The sequence below is a fragment of the Chiloscyllium plagiosum genome, unplaced genomic scaffold (assembly GCF_037043375.1).
Source record: "Chiloscyllium plagiosum isolate Xiang-an unplaced genomic scaffold, Cpla_swu_hap1 HiC_scaffold_34, whole genome shotgun sequence".
NCBI classification, from domain to species: Eukaryota; Metazoa; Chordata; class Chondrichthyes; order Orectolobiformes; family Hemiscylliidae; genus Chiloscyllium; species Chiloscyllium plagiosum.
Window position 1 is genome coordinate 25164071 of NW_028270172.1, and position 25868 is coordinate 25189938.

Consider the following 25868-nt stretch of genomic DNA (forward strand, 5'->3'; position numbering starts at 1 on the left):
TTTGTGACATGGAAGGTACTACATAAATGCAATTTATTGTTGTAGTTGGTTCCACAAAGCTCTGGTGGTTCAATAAATTAACAATTCTGAGCCAAAAATGTAAGCATTGAAAAACTCCTTTGATCACAGTGAAGCAGGCAGCACATCTAATTCTGTTTTGAACTGATGTCCCCTCACAGCAGGGGTGGTCAGCGAATGGAAGTTGAAATTATTAATGAATTCTTCTGGCTGAATAATACTGGGCACTGATGTCATATGCAGTGTGCAGTCTCAGACTATGGGTTTCTGGCCTCTATAGCTCATTGGCATTCTGCATGTTTCAATTGGCCACAAAACCTCCAATGGTGCTCAATCTTTGTACCTCACTGTCTCTCTCTCTCTCTCGCTCTCTCAATTTGTGAATGAACGAAGTCAAGATAATTTAAATTTCCTCATTCCATACTCGTGCCAGGAGACAGTCTTAATCACTGTTCAACTGTTATTTCAGGATAGTTGTTTTGGCTAACCATTGATGCATGCTTTGCAGCTCAAGCTTTGTTTTTGCCTTTTCTTTAGTCTTCCATCATGTAGCATTCTCTGCTGAAGAGAGGGGCAGAAGCAGAATAAAACAAAGGACTGCAAATGCTGGAGAGCTGAAGTTTAATATAGAAATTGCTGGAGAAACTCAGCAAGTCTGGCAGCATCTGTGAACAGAAATCTGTACAGTGTGGGAACAGGCCATTTGGCCCAACAAGTCCACACTGACCCAGTGAAGAGTAACCCGCCCAAACCCATTCCCCATTTCCCCTGACAAATGCACCTAACCTACATATCCCTGAACACTGTGGGCAATTTAGCATGGCCAATTCACCTAACCTGCACATCTTTGGACTGTGGGAGGAAACCGGAGCACCCAGAGGAACCCATGCAGACACGGGGAGAATGTACAAACTCCACATAGACAGTCGCCTGAAGCTGGAATCAAACCTGAGTCCCTGACACAATGAGACAGCAGTGTGAACCACTGAGCCACCGTGCTAGCCAACATTTCGAGTTCGGTTTAGAAGAAGAACTTCAGTGGACTCGAAATGTCAAATGTTTTCTCTCCATAGATGCTGTCAGATGTGCTGAGTTTTACCAGCAATTTCTGTTTTTGGACAAAAATATGCCCTGTTCTCTGTCTCTCCCCCATCACAACTCCAACATGGTCCCAACCTATTCCGGAATCCACAAAATAATTAAGTGCCAAAGTTTGTGACTCAGTGTCAATCTTCAGGCTTTAGGTTTTATCATGAAGTGTGGCTACAAGGACTTATTTTGATAGCCACAAAGAAACTCATGACCTTGAGACTGAACTAAAAGTGGAATTGTGATACTTGGTGTGGAAGTCAGAAACCTCAAAGGATATAAACATTCACTACTAACAATAAACCAAAATATTTTATCAGCTTTAATCTTTGCATATTTATTTTGAAAATGTCCTTAAACAGAGTCAGCTGCTCTCTGCATATTTAAGAGGTAATGAGCACATCATTGCTGTTTTAAGTTGCACCAGGGACTCTGAATAATTAACTGGATCCATTTCCTCTGAAGCTTCTTTGCTAGTCTAGTTTCACTCCCTGTTCCTTCTCTAGGTGAAGCGTGTATGTGCAATTGTATTACATGGGAATTTGTAATGAATCTTCAGTTGCAACAAGTACCCATATGCAGCTCTTCTCCTCTGTGCAGACTGGTGTTTTCTAAATCAGAGGGTCATGGGTTTAAACCCACTTTAGAGACTTGAGTATGTAGTCTAAGGTGACACTTCAATGCAGTACTGAAACAGTGCTGCACCATCCGAAGTACTATATTTCTGAAGAAGCTAAATAAGACCATACAAAAATAGGAATAGGAGTAGGTAGTTCAGCCTCTCCAGCCTGCTCAGCCATTCAATAGAATCATGGCTGATCCAACATTGCTCTCAGGTAGCTGTAAAAGATCCCACAGCATTATTTGAAGAAGAACTTGGAATTTGTTGGACAGCAACAACATGGACAACATTCACCCAGAAACCAATATCTTCAAACAGATGAGCTGGCCATTAAGTTCACTTTCTGTGTATATATTCTAACAGTGATTATACTGTAAAGGTCCTACAATGGCTGTAAATTATTTCCGGCCATCCTTGCATCATTGACGGTGCTATATAAATGCAAATGTCCCTTAATCTTTATTTCATTGACTCTATTTCAAGTATGCAATGTTCATCTCCCACAAATTATCAGAAAAAGGTGGCAATCAGTTTTCACATATCAAGATTTTACTAAGAGCAATGCAATCATTAAGATGATCTGTTTGATACTGTCAATTGAGGGATGAGCCATGACACCAGGAAGAACACCAGAATATATACAGAGACAATATTCCCACTTATGGAAAGTAAACGGGAATGAGAGAGCACAGACTCAACTTAATTAGTAGCAGTTGCAAAAGTAATTGGAGGAAAAACTTGGTCAAAGAATGACTAATGGAAGCCTGGAATGCAGTGCCAAGTAACATAGAAACGCAGAAAATAGGAGCAAGAGTGGATCATTTGTCTGTTGAAGCTTGCTCTGCCGTTCAATATGATCAGGGCTGATCATCCAACTCAGAATTCTGTTTCCACTTTCTCCCCACACCTTTGATCCTTTTACCCCTAAGAACTATAAATCCTGGCTTCCAATAAGATGACGGTGGACTAGGGTTTCTGATCCAGGGGCTTGTCTGCTCCATCCACTTATCTTTTCGCTTCTTTTCTTTCATTTTTCTCTTCTCTCATTTTTCCTTTTTTATTTTATTTTACCTACCTATTGGTGAAGAGCTCAATCGTGGTGACGACATCGGCAGGAGCACGTGGGAGCAGCAGCATAGACTGGAGCAAGGCCAGCACCGTGGACTCGAGTAGGCCCAGAAATGTGGACTCAAGTAGGCCCAGCAGCACAGTCTCAAGTAGGCCAGCAGTACGGATTCAAGTAGGCCAGTATTATACTCAAATAGGCCCAGCAGCACGGACTCGAGTAAGCCCAGCAGTACACTCAGGTAGGCCTAGCAGCACAAACTCAAGTCAGACCAGCAGCGCGGACTCAAGTAGGCCCCGCAGTGTGAACTCTTGTGGTGGTGGAGTCGGAGGTAAGTTTGGGTTCCTGGTGTAATGTGTCCAGTGCGGATTCATGGAGGCAGAGATGAGTTTGGGCCCAGTGCATTGGTGAGGTGGGCCCAAAACAGACTCATGATGGTCGTGGAGTTGAGTTTGGGCCAGTGTGATACGTGGCAGATTTGGTGGTGTCTGCATTGAAAGGTCCAGCAAGGGTGTCCATTAAGGCGAGATGGCACCAAAGAATGGTGACATTTGTTTCAGCAGCAACTCAGAGACAGGAACTCATGCCTGGCCACCAGACCCATGACCCATGATGCAGCACTTAACAAGAGGGACTGTTACGTTGGACACTTTCTTTATTTCTTAATTTTTTGCCTTTATATTCAATGTTTATTTTTCTGTGTTATAAGATGGCATCGGGGAGTGGCGACACCATACAACACTTTTTACTCTATTTTGTAACAAGATACACATGACAATAAATAAATCAAATACTTCGAACTCCTTCTTGAAAACATCCAATGTTTTGGACTCAATCGTTTCCTGTGACATAAAACTTCACATGCTTACCTCTCTGGGTGAAAAAAATGACTCCTCATCTTAAATGGCCTACCCATGTCCTTAGATTATGACTTCTGTTTCTGGACTCCCCAGTTATTGCGAGCATCCTTCCTGCATTTACCCTGTCTAATCCTGTTAGAATTTTATAGATTTCTGCGATCATTATTGGAGACTGTGCTTGAAAGTCGGTATTTTCATTGTAATTATTCTCAGTACATTGTGTCATTTTGTTACTGTGAGCGCTTTGAATGCTGGCTTCGTACCTTTTACTTGACCTTGCTGAACTGTGACAATTGGTGGGTGTACTGGTGGGGTCGTCCCATTCAGAGGCGGGATCTGGTCCTGAAGACAGTCAATGTTTCTGGTAACCATCTTCGAGATCAGCTCATTCCACATTGCAAACTGCCTATTATACACAAAAAAGCAAATAAACAGATGCTGTGTGTATTTGGACAAGTCATGTTATAAGACAGAAACATGGAGACTGCGGTCTTACTTTGCTCTGAGGTTGCTGCCCACAGATTCTTGGTTGAGGTTTGCATTCAGCTCAATATAATGCTTCTCAATGCTGTGCTCTGGCCAGATGACAGGAACTGATTGAGGATGGTTTGGATTTCTATTACAGAGAGAAAAAGTGATAATTTTTTGAAACTTAAACAATGTGATGATTTTCTCACCAAATGGAATCAACCTTTACAGCAACACTCTGAGGGAGATCCGCTGGATAAAATGAATAGGAATTGATTGAGAAAATATTTTCATTCAAAAAGATACACTGAAGTTTTATTCCTGATTAAGCAATTGCATTATCTTAGCAAATCCAGTGTTAAAAGTGGAAAGGAAACAACATTACTGTCTATCACATATGAGCCTTAAAAATCTGAACCTTCTATTACCAGTGCACTGTGGCTGTGATGAGTGCGATGAGCATACAACACAGAATACACCACATCAACCTGCCAAGGTTACTTTTACAGCATCTTCCAAACTTGTGACCACTATGACCCAGAAGTAGCATCATCATCTCCAGGTTCCTCTGCAAGTCACACACTCTGTTCAGGCTATGACTGGGCCTTTGCAAGCAATTGAAGACAGCACTTTAATTTATAAATAGAAGTATCTGAACAAACACGAGCTGTCAAATATCCAGCTAACTGATTTGGTGTCCTTTCTGTAGACAATTTAAAAAGGTTTTATTGTAAAATGCAAAACTCTTTGACTGCAAAGATGTCTTAAGAAGAATCCAGAACTAAACCAAACCCCAAACATCTTGGTTTGAAGCAAACAAAATAGTTTGATAAAGATTCAAGGTAGTTACAGATCTAAAAGTGAAAAGGTACTAAAGATAATCAGAAATGTCCCTCTGTCAATTCAACAAAATATTCATGTCTGAAATGGCTCCAAAATAGACCAAGTTGATGTTGGATGTGGAGACTGGCATCTGTTATAAAAGCGATATTGCTGAATTTATGAATAATGGAAGTCTCCTGTTCTGTTCATTGTGGTTGTGTTTGGTGTTTCCCCAGCTCCATCTAATACTGCATCTACCTGAGAACCTAGTCATTACAAAATATTAAAAGATACCTTGTGGTGCATTAAAATTTGTGGCTGCAGTTTCATTGTAAAATGCAGCAATTCAGTGTGATTAGGGAGCCAATCACATTTCCATTCTAAAAAGCAAAGATTTGGAAAGAACAATTTTTTTAATGACAGGTTTGTTAATTCTCAATTATTTCACTTGTTAAATTACACAGCACAAGCAATTACACAAACACTTAATTAAACTGTTCCTCCATCACTATATCATTATCCTATCACTCAACAATAAGGAAAACAAATTTCTGTTTTATCTACATATACTTCTACTAAGATCATTCACCTCTAGAATTACACCATCTGAATCTCTAAAGGTCCAAACATTAAATCTAATTCATATTTCTCCTTCATTCACCAAATAAAAATTCTGGTCCTTGTTAAAAAAAGAAATCATTGATGTGATACAGTTCTTAATAGTTCTTGTTGTTTAAAAAAGTTTAATTCCTATTATTTTTAATATCTGCCAGTTTGGAATATAAAACCAGAATAACATTTTTGCCAACTGCCTGATTACTCAATGAAGCTAGTAAGAACAAAAGATGAAAGACCCATCCATTGTCTCAGTAAAGAATGGTGTCTGGTTTGTAGGCAAAGCTTAATGCAGAATGATGCTTCCTGATGTGAATTTAAAAGGTATCAAACTGATCTATGCTGAATTAACTAAATTCAAGCTGTGCAGTGGCAGAGATGAAATGGCTAAAATTAACCTAACGTCTCCCAGAGTTGAGAAGAAAAGAAAATTATGCTATATGTTCTCTTGATATTTTTTCTTAAATTATTTCACTGAATGGGGGCATTGCTGGTCAGCCACTGTTACCCATCCTTAATGCCCTTAAGAAGGTGGTGGTGAGATACTTTCTTCAACTATTGCAGTCCAAATCATTCAGGTATGTCTGCAGTGCTATGACAAGGAGATTTTGACCTGGGGACAATGAAGGAATGGTAGTATAGTTCCATGTCAGGCATGGAAGAGAGTAATTTGAAATTATTAGTTACGGTCTAAAAACACTACCTTGAACTGTGGTGAAGGCATGTTCAATTGAAGCAGTCAAGAGAGCGTTTAGATGATTAGTGAAAAAGAAACAATGTACAAGGTTATAAGAAAAAGGTAAAAGATTGACACTAAGTCAAAGAGATCTGAGCACACACAGTGAGCCAAATGGTTTCTTTCCGTGCCAGACCAGTTCCATGATTCTTCTGTTCCATGACAACTGCAGTCCTTGTCCTTCTAGGTAGTAGAAGTCATGGGTTTGGAACATGCTGTCCAAGGACCCTAAGTGAGCACCTGCAGTGTATTTTGGATACAAGGATGCTGGCAAGTTGCCAGCTCTGGCTTGGCATATTCCTGGAGATTTAATCACACAATTTCCGATTATCCAGTTTGGTCAAATAACATTTATTTCCCATCTCCAAACTACTTTTTAAAATAAATGATTAACAAAATATGTTCAAGGAAAATGAAAGCAAAACACATTTATTCTATCATCCATATGTGATGCTAACTTCTGAATCTTTGTGCACCACTGTTTCTGATTCTAATCTTCAATTCCTAAAGTTTCCAGGACAATTCTAGAGGTTTGGCAACTCAGTTACTTGACAACAATGCCTTTAAAAGTTTTTACTGAATTGTCTGTGTGATGGAATAAAGGGACTTGGGATTAGTGATGTTCACATTGAACCACTTATCAAAGTTTTACAGTTCCCATTTTCAATTCATAAACAGTAAAAACCTGTTTTGTAGGACATGTACCTAAAGTAATTGAGTTTAAGCTTAACCGATATAAGGTTCCACATTTGAATGTTAGAACCACTAAACCATTTCTTTTCCAGGATCTCACACTGTTATGTGTTGAACTCCCCCCAACTACACCATTTCCAGCATGGATGAGTCCAGCTTTGTCATGTCACCACTGGACACGTTCTGCACGTATTTACTTGCTTCTTTCCACTTACCCTGTTCTCGCAAAGTTGGTCCAGTACATCATCATTGCTTGGCTCAGATTCCTCTCCTGCTCATTGTAGGATTTTGGCTTGGAAAATGGTCTGCCAAACACAAATGGTAGCTCTTCTGTATGAAGGGCACCAATCCATTCTGGCCAGATTGCATTCGGCATCTTGGATGGGTATGAGAACTGGTAAGCATATGTTTGACTGACACTTCTGTATAGAAAAATGATGCTTTGTGTTAATGCAAACTTTATCCTTGCAACTGTAATTCAATGTTTTCAACAACATAAGAATATAGAAATAAAAACGTTGGAACAGGAGGAGGTCCATTTGGCCCCTCAAGCCTGTTCACAATTCAGTTAGATCATGAAAGTTCTGTATTTTACATCTACCATCTGATTCACTATTGCTCATCTTTACGCCCAGCAGGAATCTAATGATTTTATTTTGGAAAACTTACAATTCACCCCATCACAACAATGTTTGAGGGAATATTTCCAGATCTCATTAGGGGCAAAGGAACATTTATCCCTTTTGAGACTGTTCTAGATTCAGTGAGAATTATCCTAATTCCATTCATTTGCCCAGGCTGTGTATTCATAATACAGTTGGTCAGTAAAAATGTTTTGAGAACAGATTTAGATTTATTAATTGAGTGACTGCTTACTGCTTTTCATGACAAACAGTTTAACACTTTTTGTTGATAAAGTGCCGGTAATTGCTCTGAAAGGATTAATGTTGGGGGCTGCATCAAGCTCCACCCAATCTGATGATATCACAGATCAGTCTTAGCTATGAAATCAGAAGAATAGCTTTAGATTTTGAAGCAAACAGATGTGTCATCTATGTATCCTAATAGTTTCAGTAACAATGTCTAATCAGTTAATGTAACTTGTAGCAAATTGCTATAATGCAAGATATGAGCCTCTCCTTATAAAATAGTGGAGCAGTCTGAGAAACAATATAGTCTACACCTGCTCCTATATGTTATTTTCTAATACTCAGGCTCTAAATGCTGATATTCCCTCATTCTACCCTTTTCTCCTCTTTTAAGTTGCCTCTTAAAACCTACCTGTTTAGTCAGACATTTCTTAAGGACTTAATGGTCATTGTTCCTCCAACACTGTGAACCCAAATAGGTTCTTAAACACAGTCATGAAATGGTTAATTGGAGCAGCATTCTTCTACTAACACATGTATCACTCTTAGCGTAAAGAAGTGTTTCCTAACTTCTCCCCTTTCTGGTCGAAGTCTGATGTTAAAGGCTATGTTCTCTTGTCTTCAATTCAGCAAAAGAAAATTTCTGTCAAACCTACCAGTTCCATCTAAAATCCTAAAAGCATCATTCAATCAATCACCCTTTTACCATTAAATTTCTAAGAATATAAATCTGTTTTATATATTTTCCCATAAGTTAATCCTTGGGGCTTTGGTGACCATCTAGCAAATATTCTCTGCTCTCCTTCCAATGTCAATCTATCCTTTCAAAGTGTGGTACTCCAGATGTGTTTGAACTGCAGTTTTGCATATCTACTGCAATGCTTCCAGTGCTTATACTTTAGCTCTCTAAGCATAAAAGAGAATATTTCACTACCCTTAATAGCAACACCAAGTCTTTACTCAAATAGTGATAAGAGTATGGACCTCTCTGTCAGATGGAGTGGGTGAGTGATTGTGTAGATGGGAAAGCTAGTTAAGTAATTCAGATTGAAAGAAACAGAAGGATCAGTGTTTTGGATAAAATGGGCTGTTATTCAGTACTGTAAAGTATAATATTTACATTTATACAGCATGTCTAAAATAGTAAAATATTCCAACATGCTCCACGAGGGCATAACCACAGCATAAAAATGAACAATGAGCCAAAGAAGGAGATATTAGGGCTAGTGACGAAATGTCTGACTTAACAGCTAGGTTTTAAGAAGCAACTTAAAAGAGGAGAGAAGGGTAGAATGAGGGAATATCAGCATTTAGAGCCTGAGTCTTAGAATTTAACAAATAGGAGTAGGTGTAGACTATATTGTGGGCAGCACGGTGGCACAGTGGTTAACGCTGCTGCCTCACAGTGCCAGAGACCCGGGTTCAATTCCCGCCTCAGGCGACTGTCTGTGTGGAGTTTGCACATTCTCCCCGTGTCTGCGTGGGTTTGCTCCGGTTTCCTCCCACAGTCCCAAAATGTGTAGGTTAGGTGAATTGGTCATGTTAAATTGCCCGTAGAGTTAGGTGAAGGGATAAATGTAGGGGAATAGGTGGGTTGCGCTTTAGAGGGTCGGTGTGGACTTGTTGGGCCGAAGGGCCTGTTTCCACACTGTAAGTAATCTAATCTAATCATTAATCTAATATTGTTTCTCAGACTGCTCCACTATGTTATAACTGGACAGGCAGGAGGCTGGAAGAACACAGCAAGCAAGGCAGCATCAGGAGGTGCAGAAGTCGATGTTTTAGGTGTAACCTCCTGATGCTGCCTGGCTTGCTGTATTCTTCCAGCCTCTTGCCTGTCTACTTTGGATTCCAGCATCTACAGTTTTTTTTTATCTCTAACCATTATTCTATAAGGTCTTTTATCTCAATGGTACATTTGCACTTTGTCTCCATAGTCCCCTATTCCTCCAAATAGCTAAAAAGACAGTTTTCAGTGGAGGACTGAAGGAATATGTATTGTACAAATGTGAGAATTGGAGAAATCTCTGGAATATTTTACTAGGTGGGCTGTCTAACACATGGACATATACAGCTCATGAAGCCAACTTCTGTAAAGGTGGTTTGAAAGGATGAGTTGGTCATGTGAACCATAAGAAGGGTGAAAGGCTGGTGCTTCCTCCCTTTAACAGGTAGTTAAAGTTATCTCCCTGGAGAGATAACTTAGATGAAAAGACCAAGAGTAATGCAGTTAGATTTGTTGGTTGTACAAAGCTAAGTGGAAACATAAACTGCGAGGAGGGCACAAAGATGCTACAAAGAGAAACAGACAGGTTTGTATATGTAACAAAGTGGCAGATAATGTATAATGTTGGGAAGTATGAGGGTATGCCCTTTTTTGTGAGAATGAGAATAGAAAAGCAGAGTTTTTTGAGAGGCATAAAACTTGCAAATATTCACCTTTGAGGAGCTTGGATGTACTCATATAAAGAGGACAGAAAATTAGCATGCAGGGACAGAAAAATAATTAGGAAGGCAAAAGGTTGGGCTTTATTACAAGATGATTTGAACACAATAATAAAGACGTTTGGCCAAAATATAGGAACATAACAAACAGGAGCAGGTATTTTAAGCACCTTGGGCCTATTTCACCATTCATACAGATCATGGCTGATTTCTATCCCTATTTAACATCTATGCTTCATATGCCTTGATGTACTTAAGTAAACAAACTCTATCAATCTTAGTCTTGAAAGCTGCAATTTACCCAGGTATCCACAGCCTTTGAGGGACAATTCCCTAAATTTCCATGACAGTGGTGTGAACATTTGTTTCTGCTTTTCCATCCAGAATGGCCGAGGTTTTTTTAAAGCCAATATCTCTTTCATGTGATTCTCTGAGAAACAAAATAGTTCCCCTGTATGTAGTCTATCAAAGCCCTTCAAAATGTTATCACTTTGATCATATCAGCTCTCAACATTCTAAACTCAAGGGATTATCAACTATATGCAACCAGCTGTTAGCCATCAGTGTGTTAGGACTTCCCCAATTATCTGATATCTAAGTCTCTGATCAATGATATCACCTGCATGTTGGTAACTGGAGAGCCAGAGATTGTAATGCCTTTAAATGTCAAGTAGGTATGGTTAGACTCCCACTTGTTGGAGATCCTCATTCCTGGTACTCTGTTTGCTGCAAATGTTACTTTCCAATATAGCAGCTACAGTGGGACTCTGTTCAGACTTTACTGCATTTGGACAGGGATTGTTTCAGCATTTTGAGAGTCACAAATGGGCTTAACATTGCATACTCATCATCAGACATTTCCACCACTGGCTTTATGATGGAACTAGGGTCATGGATGAGGCACTAGAGGACTGTTGGTCCTAGGGCCACTATCCTGAGAATTTACACAATAATTAGCCTCTTACATCAACAACCACCTTCCTTTGCACTATATGTGACTTTGACCAGTGGAAAGGTTTCCCCCATTTTCCATTGACTTATGTTTTTCCAGGGTTGCTCTTTGTGACTTTCTTACCTGCTGATCATTATGTGCTTCTGCGCAGAGCTGAATGCTGGGCTGCAAAATTCAAAATCTGTGTATAGTTGTGACAAACCCTGCCTTCTGGAAAGCTGTGTTGGATTCTCCCAGTCGGTGTACTCAAATATAGCTGACTCCACTGCAGCCTCTCCCAAAGAACCTGCAACATGTGAAGCACAACAGACCTGGAAGATTAACCTAATTTTTACTCGACAGCCAGACTTGCTGTGTATTTCCAATATTGTCTGTATAATTTTGGATTTCCAACATGTGCAGTATTTTGTCTATGTATTTTGTATCTATATTGTGCCCTTAATGTAGTCAATTGTCCAAAGGTGTTACACAGGATTATTATCAAATACAATTTGACATTGTTATGAAAGTGATAAAATATGGACTATCAATTTTACTTCCACTGTTTGATTTTAATACCTGGGACCTTCATGGACTAAAATGGTTTTTAAAAAGGGAAAATAAAATAGACATAAAATGGCTGCAGCAATCAGCTGACCACAGGTTGAGCCAGCACATGAAACCATCAATAAGCAATAATCAGTCTGATCTGACATTAATATCTTTACAAAAATGCATTGAAACTCAGCTCTGTATTTCCTGCTATCCTTACAACTTTGTGGATAATTTTCATACATTGGGAAATGAAGATGTTGCCTGTAAATTATCCAGTTTGGAAAATAAAATGAAGCCAGAAATGGGAATACACAAATGAATTGTATTTCAAGCAACTGCATTGGCACAGCATCAAGAGAAAAATGGATTTAAAACTGCAGAACTGGAAGAGTCTATACTTTCTTGCTTTCTCTCAGCCTGTCAAAAAACAAAATTATAAGGCAGGTTGGACAAATATCTTTTCACCAAGAACTCAAAGATACCTGCAATATTCACCACTACGGGGGATATAGGACATCAATCAAACCAATCATGGTTTCAGTTTAAAACCTAATGTCTCTGGTGAGTTTATATTGCAGTTGTTGTTATGTTCCTTTTTGTACAAGATGTCATAGCCATTTTAAAACTTTATACCAGTATGTGTGTGTGCTTAATGTTGCATCTTTATTATTTTCCATTAGTAAGTAATAAAATTCCTCTTTCGTTCCTAAAGTCATAGAATCACACAGCATGGAAACAGACCCTTTGATCCAACCAATCCACACCATACACAGTCCCAAACTAAACTAGTGCCATCTGCCTACTCCTGGCACATATCACTCCAATACTTTTGTATTCATGTACTTAGCCAAATGTCTTTTAAATGTTGTAATTGTACCCACAACCACCATTTCTTGGTAATTTCATTCCACATGTGAACCATCCTCTGTGTAAAAAGAATTGCCTCTCTGTCTTTTTTAATCTCTCTCCTCTCACCTTAAAACGAAACTTTGTAATTTTCTTCTTATTTCACATTAATTAACTAAATTTTAATGGAAGTATGATATAGCTGTGTGCTAAAAATAAACAAAAGCTTTATTGCAAATAATGTGGGCGGCACGGTGGCACAGTGGTTAGCACTGCTGCCTCACAGCGCCTGAGACCCGGGTTCAATTCCCGCCTCAGGCGACTGACTGTGTGGAGTTTGCACGTTCTCCCCGTGTCTGCGTGGGTTTCCTCCGGGTGCTCCGGTTTCCTCCCACAGTCCAAAGATGTGCAGGGTCAGGTGAATTGGCCATGCTAAATTGCCCGTAGTGTTAGGTAAGGGGTAAATGTAGGGGTATGGGTGGGTTTCGCTTCGGCGGGTCGGTGTGGACTTGTTGGGCCGAAGGGCCTGTTTCCACACTGTAATGTAATCTAAAAAATCTAATCTAATAGGGAAGCTGATTCAACTCTCATCAATTGGTCATAACAACATTGAGCTCCATAATGAGTTATTATGTCAGGGGACCAATGCCTTATCAAAATTCCAGGGTCTAAGACCCTTACAGGGATCTTAGGACAGATAGATGATGAAATGGGAAGACGTGGGGAGGGAACTCTAGAGTTTTAGTCTTCACCAACGAAAGGCATGACCATCAATGTTGCTGAGTTTACATCAGGGATACTGAAGAATCAAACATTAATGAAGTGCTGTTACATTTAGAGGGTTGTAAAGCTAGAGGACCTTTCTGAGATAGAAAGGGCTGATGAGGTTATGGAGACTTGTGAAAACAAGGATGTTACTTTTTAAAATTGGGGCATTGTTCAGTTGGGTGGAAAACTTAGATTGGCAAGGCAAAGAAAGGTGGGTGAACTTATTTTGGCATGGGTTAGAATGTGGACAACAGAGTTCAGGATATATTCAAGTGTACAAGTGTTTGACAACATTTTCCAAACTTGCAACATTTACCACCTGGAAGAACAGGGTTAGCAGATGCATAATATGTATTTTAAAATGAAATTCAAAATCTTGCTTCTGTCTAATCCTTTTTACTGCTTCATGAGAACAGACTGGAACAAATATAGTAAATGCAAGAGTAACCCAGTATGATATGCTTATATTCAACTATATCATGCCTCTAGTGAACAGACCAAATTAGGTCAAAAACCTTGCAGCAGATATGGTTTGAAAAGGGGGTCATCAGGTTAGAATGATTGAAACTTTGTAGGTCCTAGTGGAGCTATCCCCCAAGCCAAGCCAAAATAACCTATTCCCTCCCTGACCAAGTTATCTGCTCCTTCCATTCTTTACTAGGTTCATAAGGGGACCTGTTGAGATTGACCTCGTGCATTGATAGGATTCGGGATGAGGTTAATAATGATGTGAAAAAACCTGGGAATATCCCCTGAGTTCATCCGAAACAGTCCACAATAATTTCTGAATTAAATCAACTTGATTTCTGAATTATTAAATACTCACCCACACCCTTTTCCACCGCTGTTCGGAATTTAGCCGGACTAATTCCAAAAGGAAAATTCACGCCTGGAAACCAGGTGGCCACAAACATATGACCGTCTCCATTGTTACAGCCCAACAAATAATCAATGTCTCTACTGTTCTCAAACAGCATCTCTGGTTCAGCAGGGAGAAAGTCACCTGTAATCAGAATTATGGAAATAAATGCATTGAATAAAGCCAAAAAGAAAGAAAACAGAGATGTTGATGAATCAGTGGAGTGACTCCTTGTTTTAAGAATATGACAGTTAATTGTTGATGAGTGGGGAGTAACCTCCAATAACCCAATGGTTAAACATTCTACCTGGTCAAACAAGAATAAAAGGCTTGGATTTGCCAAAGCATCTGTCACGATCTGAGAAAGCAGACAACACTTTGGAGTAGTAGCTGACAGAAGTACTACTCATCAGCAGCCCTGCACACCCTCAGAACTATTCCAGAGTGCCATCCCCCAGGCTTTGCACTTATACTCTTGACCAGGACTCTGAATGTACAGTCGTCTGACTAAGTGGGAAGAGTGCTGCACATTGAGCCATTGACTGACATCTAAGGTTGTGACACAAGGCCACAAGTTACAAATAAATAGTGGTTTATTGTGGATGTTTAATGGCATTCACTACCATACAAGAAAAAGTTTAACCGCATTAAAATATTTTCCTCAATCCACTCTCTTGTGTTCCTTTATTTCCCCCAACCATCACCAATTTTATGATAAAAGATAATGCATTAGAGGCTCGGAATCTGAAATAGAATCAGAAAGTTCTGAAGAAACTTTGCAGGTCTGTGGAAAGAGAAACAGAGTTAACATTTTGAGTCTGGAAGAGCCATATTAGGCTCAGAACGTTAACTCTTATCACCACAGATGCTCACTCACTAATCTCATCACTGAGATGAAAATCTGAAATTTTTGTGAATGTAGTGTCAATGTAAATGGATCGGGATAGACCGAGTGTGAGTATGAACTGGAGAGTAGGATTGACACTGCCACTGTGTAAGCAGGGCAGCTGGTAAAGAATGTGAATATGGACTGGACAAAGGAGGAATTAACAACTGGGTTTTACAGGGCAACAGAGGCCCCTTGCAAGGACTGGAAAGTTAGGGGGTGACCCCACCTTGGCTGCTTCTAGTGGTCCTGACCACATTTTTAATCAGACAGCCAATGAGCTGCAAATGTTAAGGAAGGAGAACCCTTTCCCAAGAGCAACAGACAATGGGAGGCTGACAGTTTTTTAATCTCAGCATTTCTCCCGCCAGGAGAAATGGCCACTGCTGGTACTGCAGATGACCCAGTGCAACATCATAGACAAGCTCAGGAACCAACTTTGGGATTAGATTAGATTAGATTATTTACAGTGTGGAAACATGCCCTTCGGCCCAACAAGTCCACACCGCCCTGCCGAAGCGCAACCCACCCATACCCCTACATTTATCCCTTACCTAACACTATGGGCAATTTAGCATGGCCAATTCACTTGACCTGCACATCTTTGTGACTGTGAGAGGAAACCGGAGCACCCGGAGGAAACCCACGCAGACACGGGGAGAACGTGCAAACTCCACACAGTCAGTCGCCTGAGGCGGGAATTGAACCCGGGTCTCAGGCGCTGTGAGGCAGCAGTGCTAACCACTGTGCCATTGCGGTCACTCAGGCAAGCCCCAGTGAGAATGGAGAAGGTGTTCGATAAGGACGTTGTTGGGGGGAGCAGTGGTGGCATTTATTTATAGGGTACATTCAATGATCCACAGAGCTTCCAGTTAGGAGGCACCATGTAAGGATCTGTAAGGAAGTCACAAGATTTTACATGGAAGCATCTCCACGTGACAAAGAACCATCAGCTGTTCAGAAAAATCCCATCACTTCAGAGTCTCAATTGCCTCTAGGCAGCCGGGTCATCCACCACCTTTCCTACCACTGGTTAAATGCCAGAAGTAATAAGAAGTCTATTTCCAACCCTACCCACCCTGCATCCCTGCCAGCTCTTTGATGTCTTTTAAAATCCCGGTACGTGTGTCAGTGTGAACTGTATTCAAGTGTTGGATGATAAGGATGGCTAAACTAAAGTATAAAAACGGCCTACTATACTCATCCACTCATATTCACTTGTGTCAGGGGCTTTTGTTTTTACTCCGCCAATTAATCGGCTAGAAAATAGTTTCCCAAATTCTTTATTTGGTTTTCTTATAAGCATTCTGCAGCTCTCTTGGGAAACTACATTGCTCTGGGTGAGTGGTGAGTGCATGTATTGCAATGTATGGTCCATCATTGTTGGCTGGGATAGCCCATCCACCTCTCTCCTTTCCTGTCCAACATTACTGAATGTTGTTGAGTTAGATGAGCCTGGAAACCTCTGTGAATGAGGAAATCACAGCAAGAGGCTCAAGCAATGTTATTCCAGGACTCAATGCAGTGATGCATCCCCTGAAGTAGAGTGGTTTAGTCGAAATAAGGTATTAGGAGACACCAAAAGCATTTGGGATCCTTCCATTATACCTGCACAGTAACCTCCCCGATTCACACTCCCACTTCCTCCAATGGTTAACACACAAATGAGTAATAAAAGAGTAAGAAGAAATAGGTCATAGAATGTCAAAGTGATAATGATAATGATATCACAACAAAGAAGGAATGGCTTTGGTTTGTATAGTGTCCTTCATGATCTTGAGATTTTTCAAATGTTTTACAGCTGATTAAGTACTTTTAAAATGTGGACACTGATGTAACTCAGGACAAACAACAGCTAATTTCTCCACACCATAGTCCAATGAACGAACAAGACTAAATAATCATTACTTTTAATTGTGACCTTAGAGATTAATACCAAAAACCCAGGGAAAACCTTATTGTAAATCTTCAAATCATGTCATGGTATATTCACTGTTAGCTATGAAGGCTGTTTAACCTTTTGCCCAATAGTTCTACAGTCCTTCCTCAGTAAAGCTACATTGGCCCAGTTTTACTGCTCAAGTCTCTAGAGCTGAACTGAAACACAAAACTTATGACTTTGAGCGTGTTACCAGTGAGCCATAGCTGAGAGCTTAATATTCTATATTTAAGTGATTCAGCTCCCTGATGTAGTGGCTTTATATTTGGCTGAAAACCCTGGGCACAAGTCTTTTACTTCTCATGTGTTAATCCACCCCTGCTTATTCCTGACTACCTTAAATACTTTCATGGCTTGCTATTAAAATTATTACCATCAATTGTAGGAACAAATGGAATGAAAAACACAATCTTGTTTTCAGTAAGAAGCTCTGTCACTCGAACAGCCAGTATGATGTCTTTAGCAGGCACCTGCCTGAGGCAAAACATCATGGCAGCGGTATCCTCCAGTGGGCACCCCACAGCCTGGGCAACCCGACGAGCACTCCGGAGGGGGTTTCGATTCACAGCCCACATTGCCCGGGCATCACCACTCTCTGAAATGGCACGTCTGCAGAGCAATCAAAAGGGTAGGGGAGAGGGTGTTGATGAGGGGGTGGGGGGGAGGAGAAGCAACGTGAGGGTGCGAAAAGAAACGGAAATAAGATGAGAGAAAATCCTGACCTGTACTTTGAAACAGCATTTGTAATATTGAATTGATTTTCTTCGCTGTTTTCAGATACTGGGCATGTTCCAAAGGGAACCTCTGGCACATGCTTTTTCCCTTAGCTGGGTGTCAGACCAATCCAGATCTGAGAGGTCCGCAGTAGCAATCAGGCCTTCTCAGGAGTTGCTGGATCCAGAAATTCCCAAGGTCCAAGGATTCAATTAGGGAGGGAAGATGCTACCTGCATTCACATACCTTCTGGAAGTTACTCCCAAGTCCTAACAACTCCATCCCCACATTTTGTCCACAATAGACCCACCCAATGGTTTTCCACTATTCTGACTAATTAGAAAGTGAACAAACTCTTCCTTACCTGGTTGGACAATTCCTGACATTTCAACTAGAGTCAACGTTTCAGGCAGGACCCTTCATCAGGCCTGATGCTGCTTGATCTGCTGTGGTTTTTCCAGCTCCACATTTTATCGACAGTAGTCAGACCACAGCTGGGATATTGTGGATAGTTTTGGGACCCTTATCGAAGAAAAGGTGGACTGGGCATCGGAGGCAGTCCAGAGAAGGTTCACTCGACTTATCCTGGGTACGGAGGAACTGACTGATGAGGGAGAGGTTGAGTAGGTTGGGCCTGTTCTTATTGGAGTTTCAACATTTAATAGGCATTTGGACAAATACATGGATAGCAAAGGATTAGGAGGATATGAGCCAAGTGCAGGGAAGTGGGATTAGCGTGAATGGACATATTGGTCGGCATGGACCATTTTGGGCCAAAGGCCTTGTCTCCGTGCTGTAGGATTCTATGACTATAACTGTTCACCAAACAACCTTTTCTCCCCCAAAATCCAATATTTTTATAATTAATAAATAACAGTGTTCAAAGACAATAACATAAAGCATACAATTGTTCCCTGTGCCTCATGATGTTACTCCCAGGTAGTTCACATGCATTCCTGTAAAATTAACGCTTAATTGTTTCGGGGAAATATTGATCAATATTCACTTTAAAGATAATGCAAACTTAAATGAATCAACCGCAAACTTAAAAAAAATTACAGTGCGTGTTGCTGGTGACCGAAGCTTGGATAAAAAGTTAAAAAAAATGCTGTTGCATAGATACCTGAAGAGCCCTTTGCTGACTGGTGATAATGCATGCATGCTTATACAGGCACCTCCAGCAGATTCACCAAATAGAGTGATGAGCTCTGGATTTCCTCCAAAACTTGCGATATTATTCTTCACCCAGGCTATGGCCATGTGTTGGTCCCACAGGCCATAATTACCTACATTTGATTAAAAGAAGCATTGGACTTTAATTTTCAAATTCCAATGTTCTTGCCTACTGTCTAGTCTACAGGTGATGCCTCATGTTAGGGTATATTTCCACAGGTGCTGAAGTTCCTCACTTCCACATAAAGGATGAGCTTTGATGATGAAGATCGCTAGTTCTAAATCTATGAGTGATGTCAAAGGCAAGCTAGGATCTGGCTTTTAGCCCCTGGTTTACCCATATTCGTTTTCTGTAAAGTTGTTCCACAGAATTATAAAGAATTTATAGCACAGAGAATAGACAACTTAGCTGATCTAGTCTGTGACAGCATGTATGCTCTACAAGTCTTCTCCCACCTACTCTTTCTAACTTTATTACCATGAAGTTTTAGTCCTTCCTCACTCATATATTTACCTATATTCCACTTCTATACACCTCTTTTATATGTTTTATATATATTTTAACTACTCAATATGGTAAAAGGTTCCATGTTCTAACTATTCTATGGGTAAAGACATAATTTGGTAGTGACTATCTTCTTTGGATTTTCTCAAAATACCTTAAAATTTGATTTCCACTTCTATATTGTTGCATTAGTAAGGGAGACATTGTCACAGTGTAATTTTTGAGGTCCATGAGTGGTACTGGATTGTCTGGAAATATGTATACATGCACTTAAATGAGGCTTTAATAAAACTTTGAACTTTGAATATTCAATGCTTTAAAAAACAATGCAAGAAGAGGATAATGCTGTTCGAAAATGCAAGGAGACAAAGAAATAAGCTTCCACGTAGAAAAAGAGAACCATCCCAAAGTTTGGGCTGTGTGCAGGCGTTGTCAGTGAGAACAAGTCTATTACAGCAATGGTGCCGTTATCTTTGCAATCTCCAAAGCAGTTTGGACTTCAAAGAAATCCTAAGTTCCTTCATGTCAGTAAATGAAATAGTTCAGAAACAGAAAGCTGTGGATATGGAGTTTAAGGGGTCCATATTAATAAAGAAGAGGGCTGTGTTCACACTTTACTTAAGAGTTTGAGGAAAAGGTGTTGACTAAGGAATAGCATGGAGTAAATGCAAGTGCTGGCCATAAAGATATCACGTACAGTTTGCCGATGCACCAAGGAGCTTTAAAGTGGAAACAGGGTGACCCTTCACTAAGGTTCAGTTATCTGTGAGGTTGTTGTGAGGATTGAATCTTTATTTCTGATACTTGTAGTAAGAATTTTCAAATAGTTTTTTTGGTGTTCAAAATGCTTCAAGATTTTCACTCATTGTAGGAGCCTTGATCTTTTGTTATCAGCTTCTTGAGAACGTGTTGAATGACTGACCATTATGGTTAAAAAATTACAAAAATAAAACCTATGGTCTATCAAGTCAGGTATTACTCTGGGATCTGACTAATTCGGTGTTATCTTAAGCTAGGATCATAACATATAGCATAGTATTGAAAGGAATAAATTATTACACAATGTCATAAAAAGCTAGGTTTAGGCTGCACGGGCATACCTTGTTCAGTTCTTAATACCAAATCCAAGATCAAATAAACTTGCCTTTCAGGAGGTCAGCACAGAATCATCTAAACATAAGTGAGGTTGGAAGAGTTAATTTCTGAAAACTAGAATTGTTGTCATGATCACGTGAGAGTGCTTAGGACATTTTAAAGAACTGAAGCAATCCAGATCAAAATGGCATAACACCAGAGTTAAGTCATTCAGAACAAATGTCAAGAAGCATTTCTTCATAAAAAGTGGAAACCTCAATCTCTCTCACCAAAAGGTTATAAATGCAAGTTGACAGCCACCTTTACGTCTCTCCACAGTTTATTTATGTGGCCTTCAATTGGAAGAGATGTAAGGCATTGTGCTAATTTGTAACCACCTACTCCTGTTTCAGTCTACCTGCTGCTGAAACTCTCATCCATGCCTCTTCAACTTGATTTCTCCAACTCTCTCCTTAATATCCTCCCACCTAATACTCTCAGTAAATATCAAAAACCTCAATTGCAGATGTCCTGACCAGTACCAAATTCCTTTCACATATCGATTCCTATACACACCAGCCAACAGTGGCTCCCAGTCTGGTTATGCCTCAGTTTAGAATTCTTACCTTTGTTTTTAAATTCCTCTATATCTTCACCCTGACTTGACTCTGTTACCTTCTGGAATTTGACAAACTTTGAGATCTCTCCATTCTTCCAATTTCTTATCTCTTTCTCATCCTTGAAATACATTTACCTCAGGGTTAGCATCCATGCCTTCAGCTCCCTCAGGCCTAGAACTCCATCCCTCTTCAACCTTTCTATCTCCTGATCTTCACTTCAGTTGCTTATTAAAACCAATCGCCTTGAATAAGCTTTGGGGCACTCATCACCAAAACTCCTTATGTGGGTCATTGTCAAATTCTCATTGATAACACTCCTACGAGATGTTTCACTATGTGAAATGCATTGCATAAATTTATGCCATTGTTTTTGACTGTACACTTTGTCATAAAGCATTTATACCCAATTTATCTGTTCATTGTGGCATGATTTAGTGTAATGTGTCTTTGTGCTGTACTCTAGAAAATGGGATCACCTCTTCCATTGCTATCCCCAGTACTGAGGAAGCCGAGTGCAGCCAGGCGGTAGTTGACACTCACGATGATGACATCCCCGTGGTGGGCCAGCTCATTGCCATCGTATGAGGTGTCATTCAGGAGACCGATACCTTGCGCTGTTCCAATAGCAAAGGCTCCTCCATGAATCCAAATCATGACGGCTAATTTCTTCCTTAATGCCTCTGCAAATAGGCAGCAACATAGAGTCATAGAGATGTACAGCACAGAAATGTCAACTAGATTTCCTAAATTAATCTAACCTCATTTGCCAGCATCTGGCCCATATCACTCTAAACCCTTCTTATTTGTATATCCATCCAGATGCCCTTTAAATGTTGTAATTGTACCAGCTACCTCCACTTACTCTGGCAGTCCATTCCATACATGTACTACCCTCTGCTTGAAAATGTCATCACTCAGGTCTTTTTAAAATCTTTCCCCCTCACCTTAAGCCTATACAGCTGACAAAGTTAACCATTTATATTCTACTTGTATAATTACAACATGTGTTTTAATCCTAGTGGTTTAGCAGTATTTAGGTATCTGCTATGCCTCAGTGCATAAACATTCTCACCACTAGATCAGAAGGTTGTGAATTTATGGCTGTAACCTAGGCTGAACCTTTCACTGCAATACTGTTGCAGATGCTGTCATTCTGATGAGGCATTAAACTCTGCCTGGGCTGTCCTTTCAGGTTGACTTAAAATATCGCATTGCACTATTGGAAGAGGTTACCTGCTTGATTCACAATATCCTACTAGAGGAATAAGATGGCTGGATTCAGGAGCTGCCACTCCACTCCCATCAGGCGTGAGTATCTCACAATTCCACAGGGAGGGTCATTGTTTCCCATTCAATCTATGGAAAGGCAAAGATGGTGGAGTGGCTGTTCCTTGCAGGACTTCACAGCCAACATTACAGAATCCAGATGAGAGAGGTCAGTCAGCTCATCTCACTTGTCCTTCCATTGAAACCTACCCAGAATTAATGCTGCAATTTTTCTGATTGGAAGACATTCAACAGTGGCTAAAACTAAGCTGATACCTCTACCTGGGATTTCTGCCAAAATTATGATCACTAATGGGTGAGAGACCCAGAGAGAAGTAGAGATTGTCTCTTTGCTGCCTTCTCCCCACCCCCACCCCCTCCCATTTATCTCTCCACCCTGAAGGCTCCCTGTCTTCAGTCCTGATGAAGGGCCTTTGCCCGAAACGTCAATTTCCTTGCTCCTCGGATGCTGCCTGACCTGCTGTGCTTTTCCAGCACCACTCTACTCTAGATGCTGATTTCCAGCATCTGCAGTCCTCACTTTTGCCCAGAGGGAAATTCCCAGTGTTGGAACTCACTACATTATAGCATCCCTTGCTTAATTTCACCAGTTATTTACTTTAGATAGTTACTCCAAGTGCAAAGAAGTACTCCCTGTCATCATTCTGAATGTGCCCTATGTACCTTGGTCTCCTTGGTCTGCTGTCTTGTGTAAAACATGTGCTCAGTATCAATGTTTATTATTCACTTCAGATTTTTCAGCTTTGTTAGGTGACAAACCAGAAGGACCGTTTTTATTATTATCATTTTTTATTCTCATAATGTTGTCCGTAAATTTGCTCTCTTTGATCCTTCTTGGTGACTTATTCTAAATCACTTTTGTTTTCTTTTAGTTAGAAAACGTCTCGCTGACTTCCCTTCCAGTTTCCGAAATTTTAACTCCCAAGGCTTGGGACCTTTCAGTTTGTGAACATTTTGCCTGAATCAATTTTGTCAAATTTCTTCAATGAGATCACCTCAAAGCCTCAATCCCAAAGAAAACAAACCCAACTCCTTCAACTTCTCAGTGTAAAGTAATTCCTCCGTCCCAATGTTCAGCACGTTTTAATTAAATCATTGGCTTTATTGTAAGGATAGTTGCTACACTTTATATATGTTCCAGTTCAAATTAGTTCATAAATGATATTTGTCTCAATTTGTTTTTAAGTGACTTAAAAATAGGAACACTTTAAAAGAAAACCATCCTTACAATGGAAAAAGAGGTCAGCAAAATAATGCCTATCATTTTTATCATTCTCTGTGTGTTATTTCTGTGATTTAATGACGTGTTTTTATATTACCTCATCAAACTCAGATATCTGGCATATACATGAACCAGAGTTTCCGAACTCTTTTGAATAAAAGACTATCCCTTTCATCTCGATGTTATACCCTTTGGGATACAAAGTTGAAAAGGTAAAAGCTTGTACAGACTGGAAAAATATAAGCAGAGCAATGAAAGAACTACACAAAGATCTCAGGTTACCACATAACAAATGTGTTTCCACTTGGCAGAAAAGGATTTGAGTTACTGAGCTATTCGGAAGGCTCATATTTCCACTGGTTTCAGCACATTTTACTCTGGCTCCATTTCCTTAAGGCTTTTGTATGGCGCATTTGAGAGAATGATCAGAAAGATACTTACTGGCTGGGGGACAGTGCCTTCTTAATTCTGAAATAAATACATTAAATCAAAACAGGCAGAAAGATAAAACAGGCAGACCATATCAGGAGGTGCCAGAAATTGCTTTTGGATTCATTAAGTTGACCTTCCTGCTTCCAAGTGAATTTTGAGTAGACTACAAGGAATTAACATCATAGAATCATAAATTACAGAAGAAATCCATTTGGCCTATTTTGTCTGCGCTATATCTTTGAAAGAATTTGCTAACCAATTAGTCTCACCTCCCTGCTTCTTCATTTTTTCTCTTCAAATACTTATACAGTTTGCTTTTTAAAGTTATTTTTTAATCTGCTTCAACCAGCATTTCAAGTAATGCATACAAGATCAAAACAAGTCACCATGTAAAAACTGTTTCACTTGTGCCCCTGGTTCTTTTGCCAATTATCTTAAGTCTGTGTCTTCTGGCTATTGGTGCATTGAAAACAGCTTTTCCTCATTTAATCAAAACCCCTCAGAATTTTGAACACCTCTGTTAACATTCCTTTTTAACCTTCCCCATTCCAAAGAGATCAATCACAGCTTGGGAATCTTTCCATGTAATTGCAGTAGTTCACCCCAGTTCTGTCCTTGTTAATTTCTCTGCACCTCCATCAAGGCCTGGAATGGTCCTAAACTCTGATTCCTGTAATTAGACAGGAGTCTAGCTGTGATATAACTAATGGAACATCACAAGGGTAGAGATGTGTTGTAGCTGCTAATGTGCACATAATAAGCCAGCATGGTCATACACCCTGCAAGGGCTGGAACACCGCTGGTAATCTCAACTATGAAGAAAATTCAAATGTAGCTGTCCCCAATGATCAGGCATCAATGTTTAATCACAACCTTGATGAATGTTTTGTCTCCTGATTACAGAGGGCTATATCTTCCAGAGTGAAGGGAAACTTTTTTTTCTTCAGTAAATATTTGCTAGATTTTGAGGTCACTTTAAACGAGCCATGTATTGTCCATTCTCAGTAGCCCTCAGAGCTTGGTAGTGTTAACAGTTTAAAAGGCACTTGAGAGAGGAACCCCTTGGAGAGGAGCGAAGTCAACTACACACATTGGTGTTGGATTGGCATCACACTGTAGCTGTAGTAGGTAATGAGGTTGGCTTATCAAAGGAACCAGTTCTGTTTTTGTGACAGTCCAACAGCTCCACCATCTCTTTTATTTGTAACAACTCTTGTTCCCAGATACTTGAACTGAATTTTCTTTACTCTACCATAATGGAATTTGAATTTACACTTTTTGGATAAACAACCTGTACTTTTAAAGTATGAGTATAATGTAAAGATTGAATACTATCCTGACGTAATCAGTTCCATCGCTCAAAGCACAACTTTCATTGGAAAAAGATTACATTGCTATCAATTTGGAGAAGCTAGTGTTACCAACTAGCTTTGGAGTGGCACGGTGGTTCAGTGGCTAGCACTGCTGCCTCACAGTGCTAGGGACCCACGTTCAATTCCAGCCTCAGGCGACTGTCTGTGTTGAGTTTGTGCATTCTCTCCATGTCTGCGGGTTTCCTCTGAGTGCTCTGGTTTTCTCCCACAATCCAAAGATGTGCAGGTTAGGTGAATTGGCCAAGCTAAATTGCTCATAGTGTTCAGGAATGTGTAGGTTACATGCATTAGTCTGGGGTAAAGGTAGAGTAGTAGAGGAATGGGTTTGGGTGGGTTACTCTTCGGAGTGTCGGCATGGATTTTTTTGGCTGAAGGATCTGT

At 40.1% G+C, this 25868-nt stretch overlaps 1 protein-coding gene across 1 annotated transcript in view; it reads right to left on the reverse strand.

Annotated features, from left to right (window-relative positions):
* The window catches only part of LOC148141130 (uncharacterized), a 64602-nt gene that overhangs the window by 27570 nt on the left and 11164 nt on the right, over positions 1–25868 (reverse strand). The window contains exons 4-11 of the mRNA XM_087978559.1: positions 21650–21853; positions 18925–19087; positions 17461–17696; positions 14230–14406; positions 11379–11541; positions 7205–7411; positions 4152–4271; positions 3919–4061 (exon numbers count right to left, since the gene is read on the reverse strand). Of these exons, the coding sequence (XP_087834685.1) occupies positions 3919–4061; positions 4152–4271; positions 7205–7411; positions 11379–11541; positions 14230–14406; positions 17461–17696; positions 18925–19087; positions 21650–21853 (1413 nt within the window). The remainder of the gene's footprint in view (positions 1–3918; positions 4062–4151; positions 4272–7204; positions 7412–11378; positions 11542–14229; positions 14407–17460; positions 17697–18924; positions 19088–21649; positions 21854–25868) is intronic.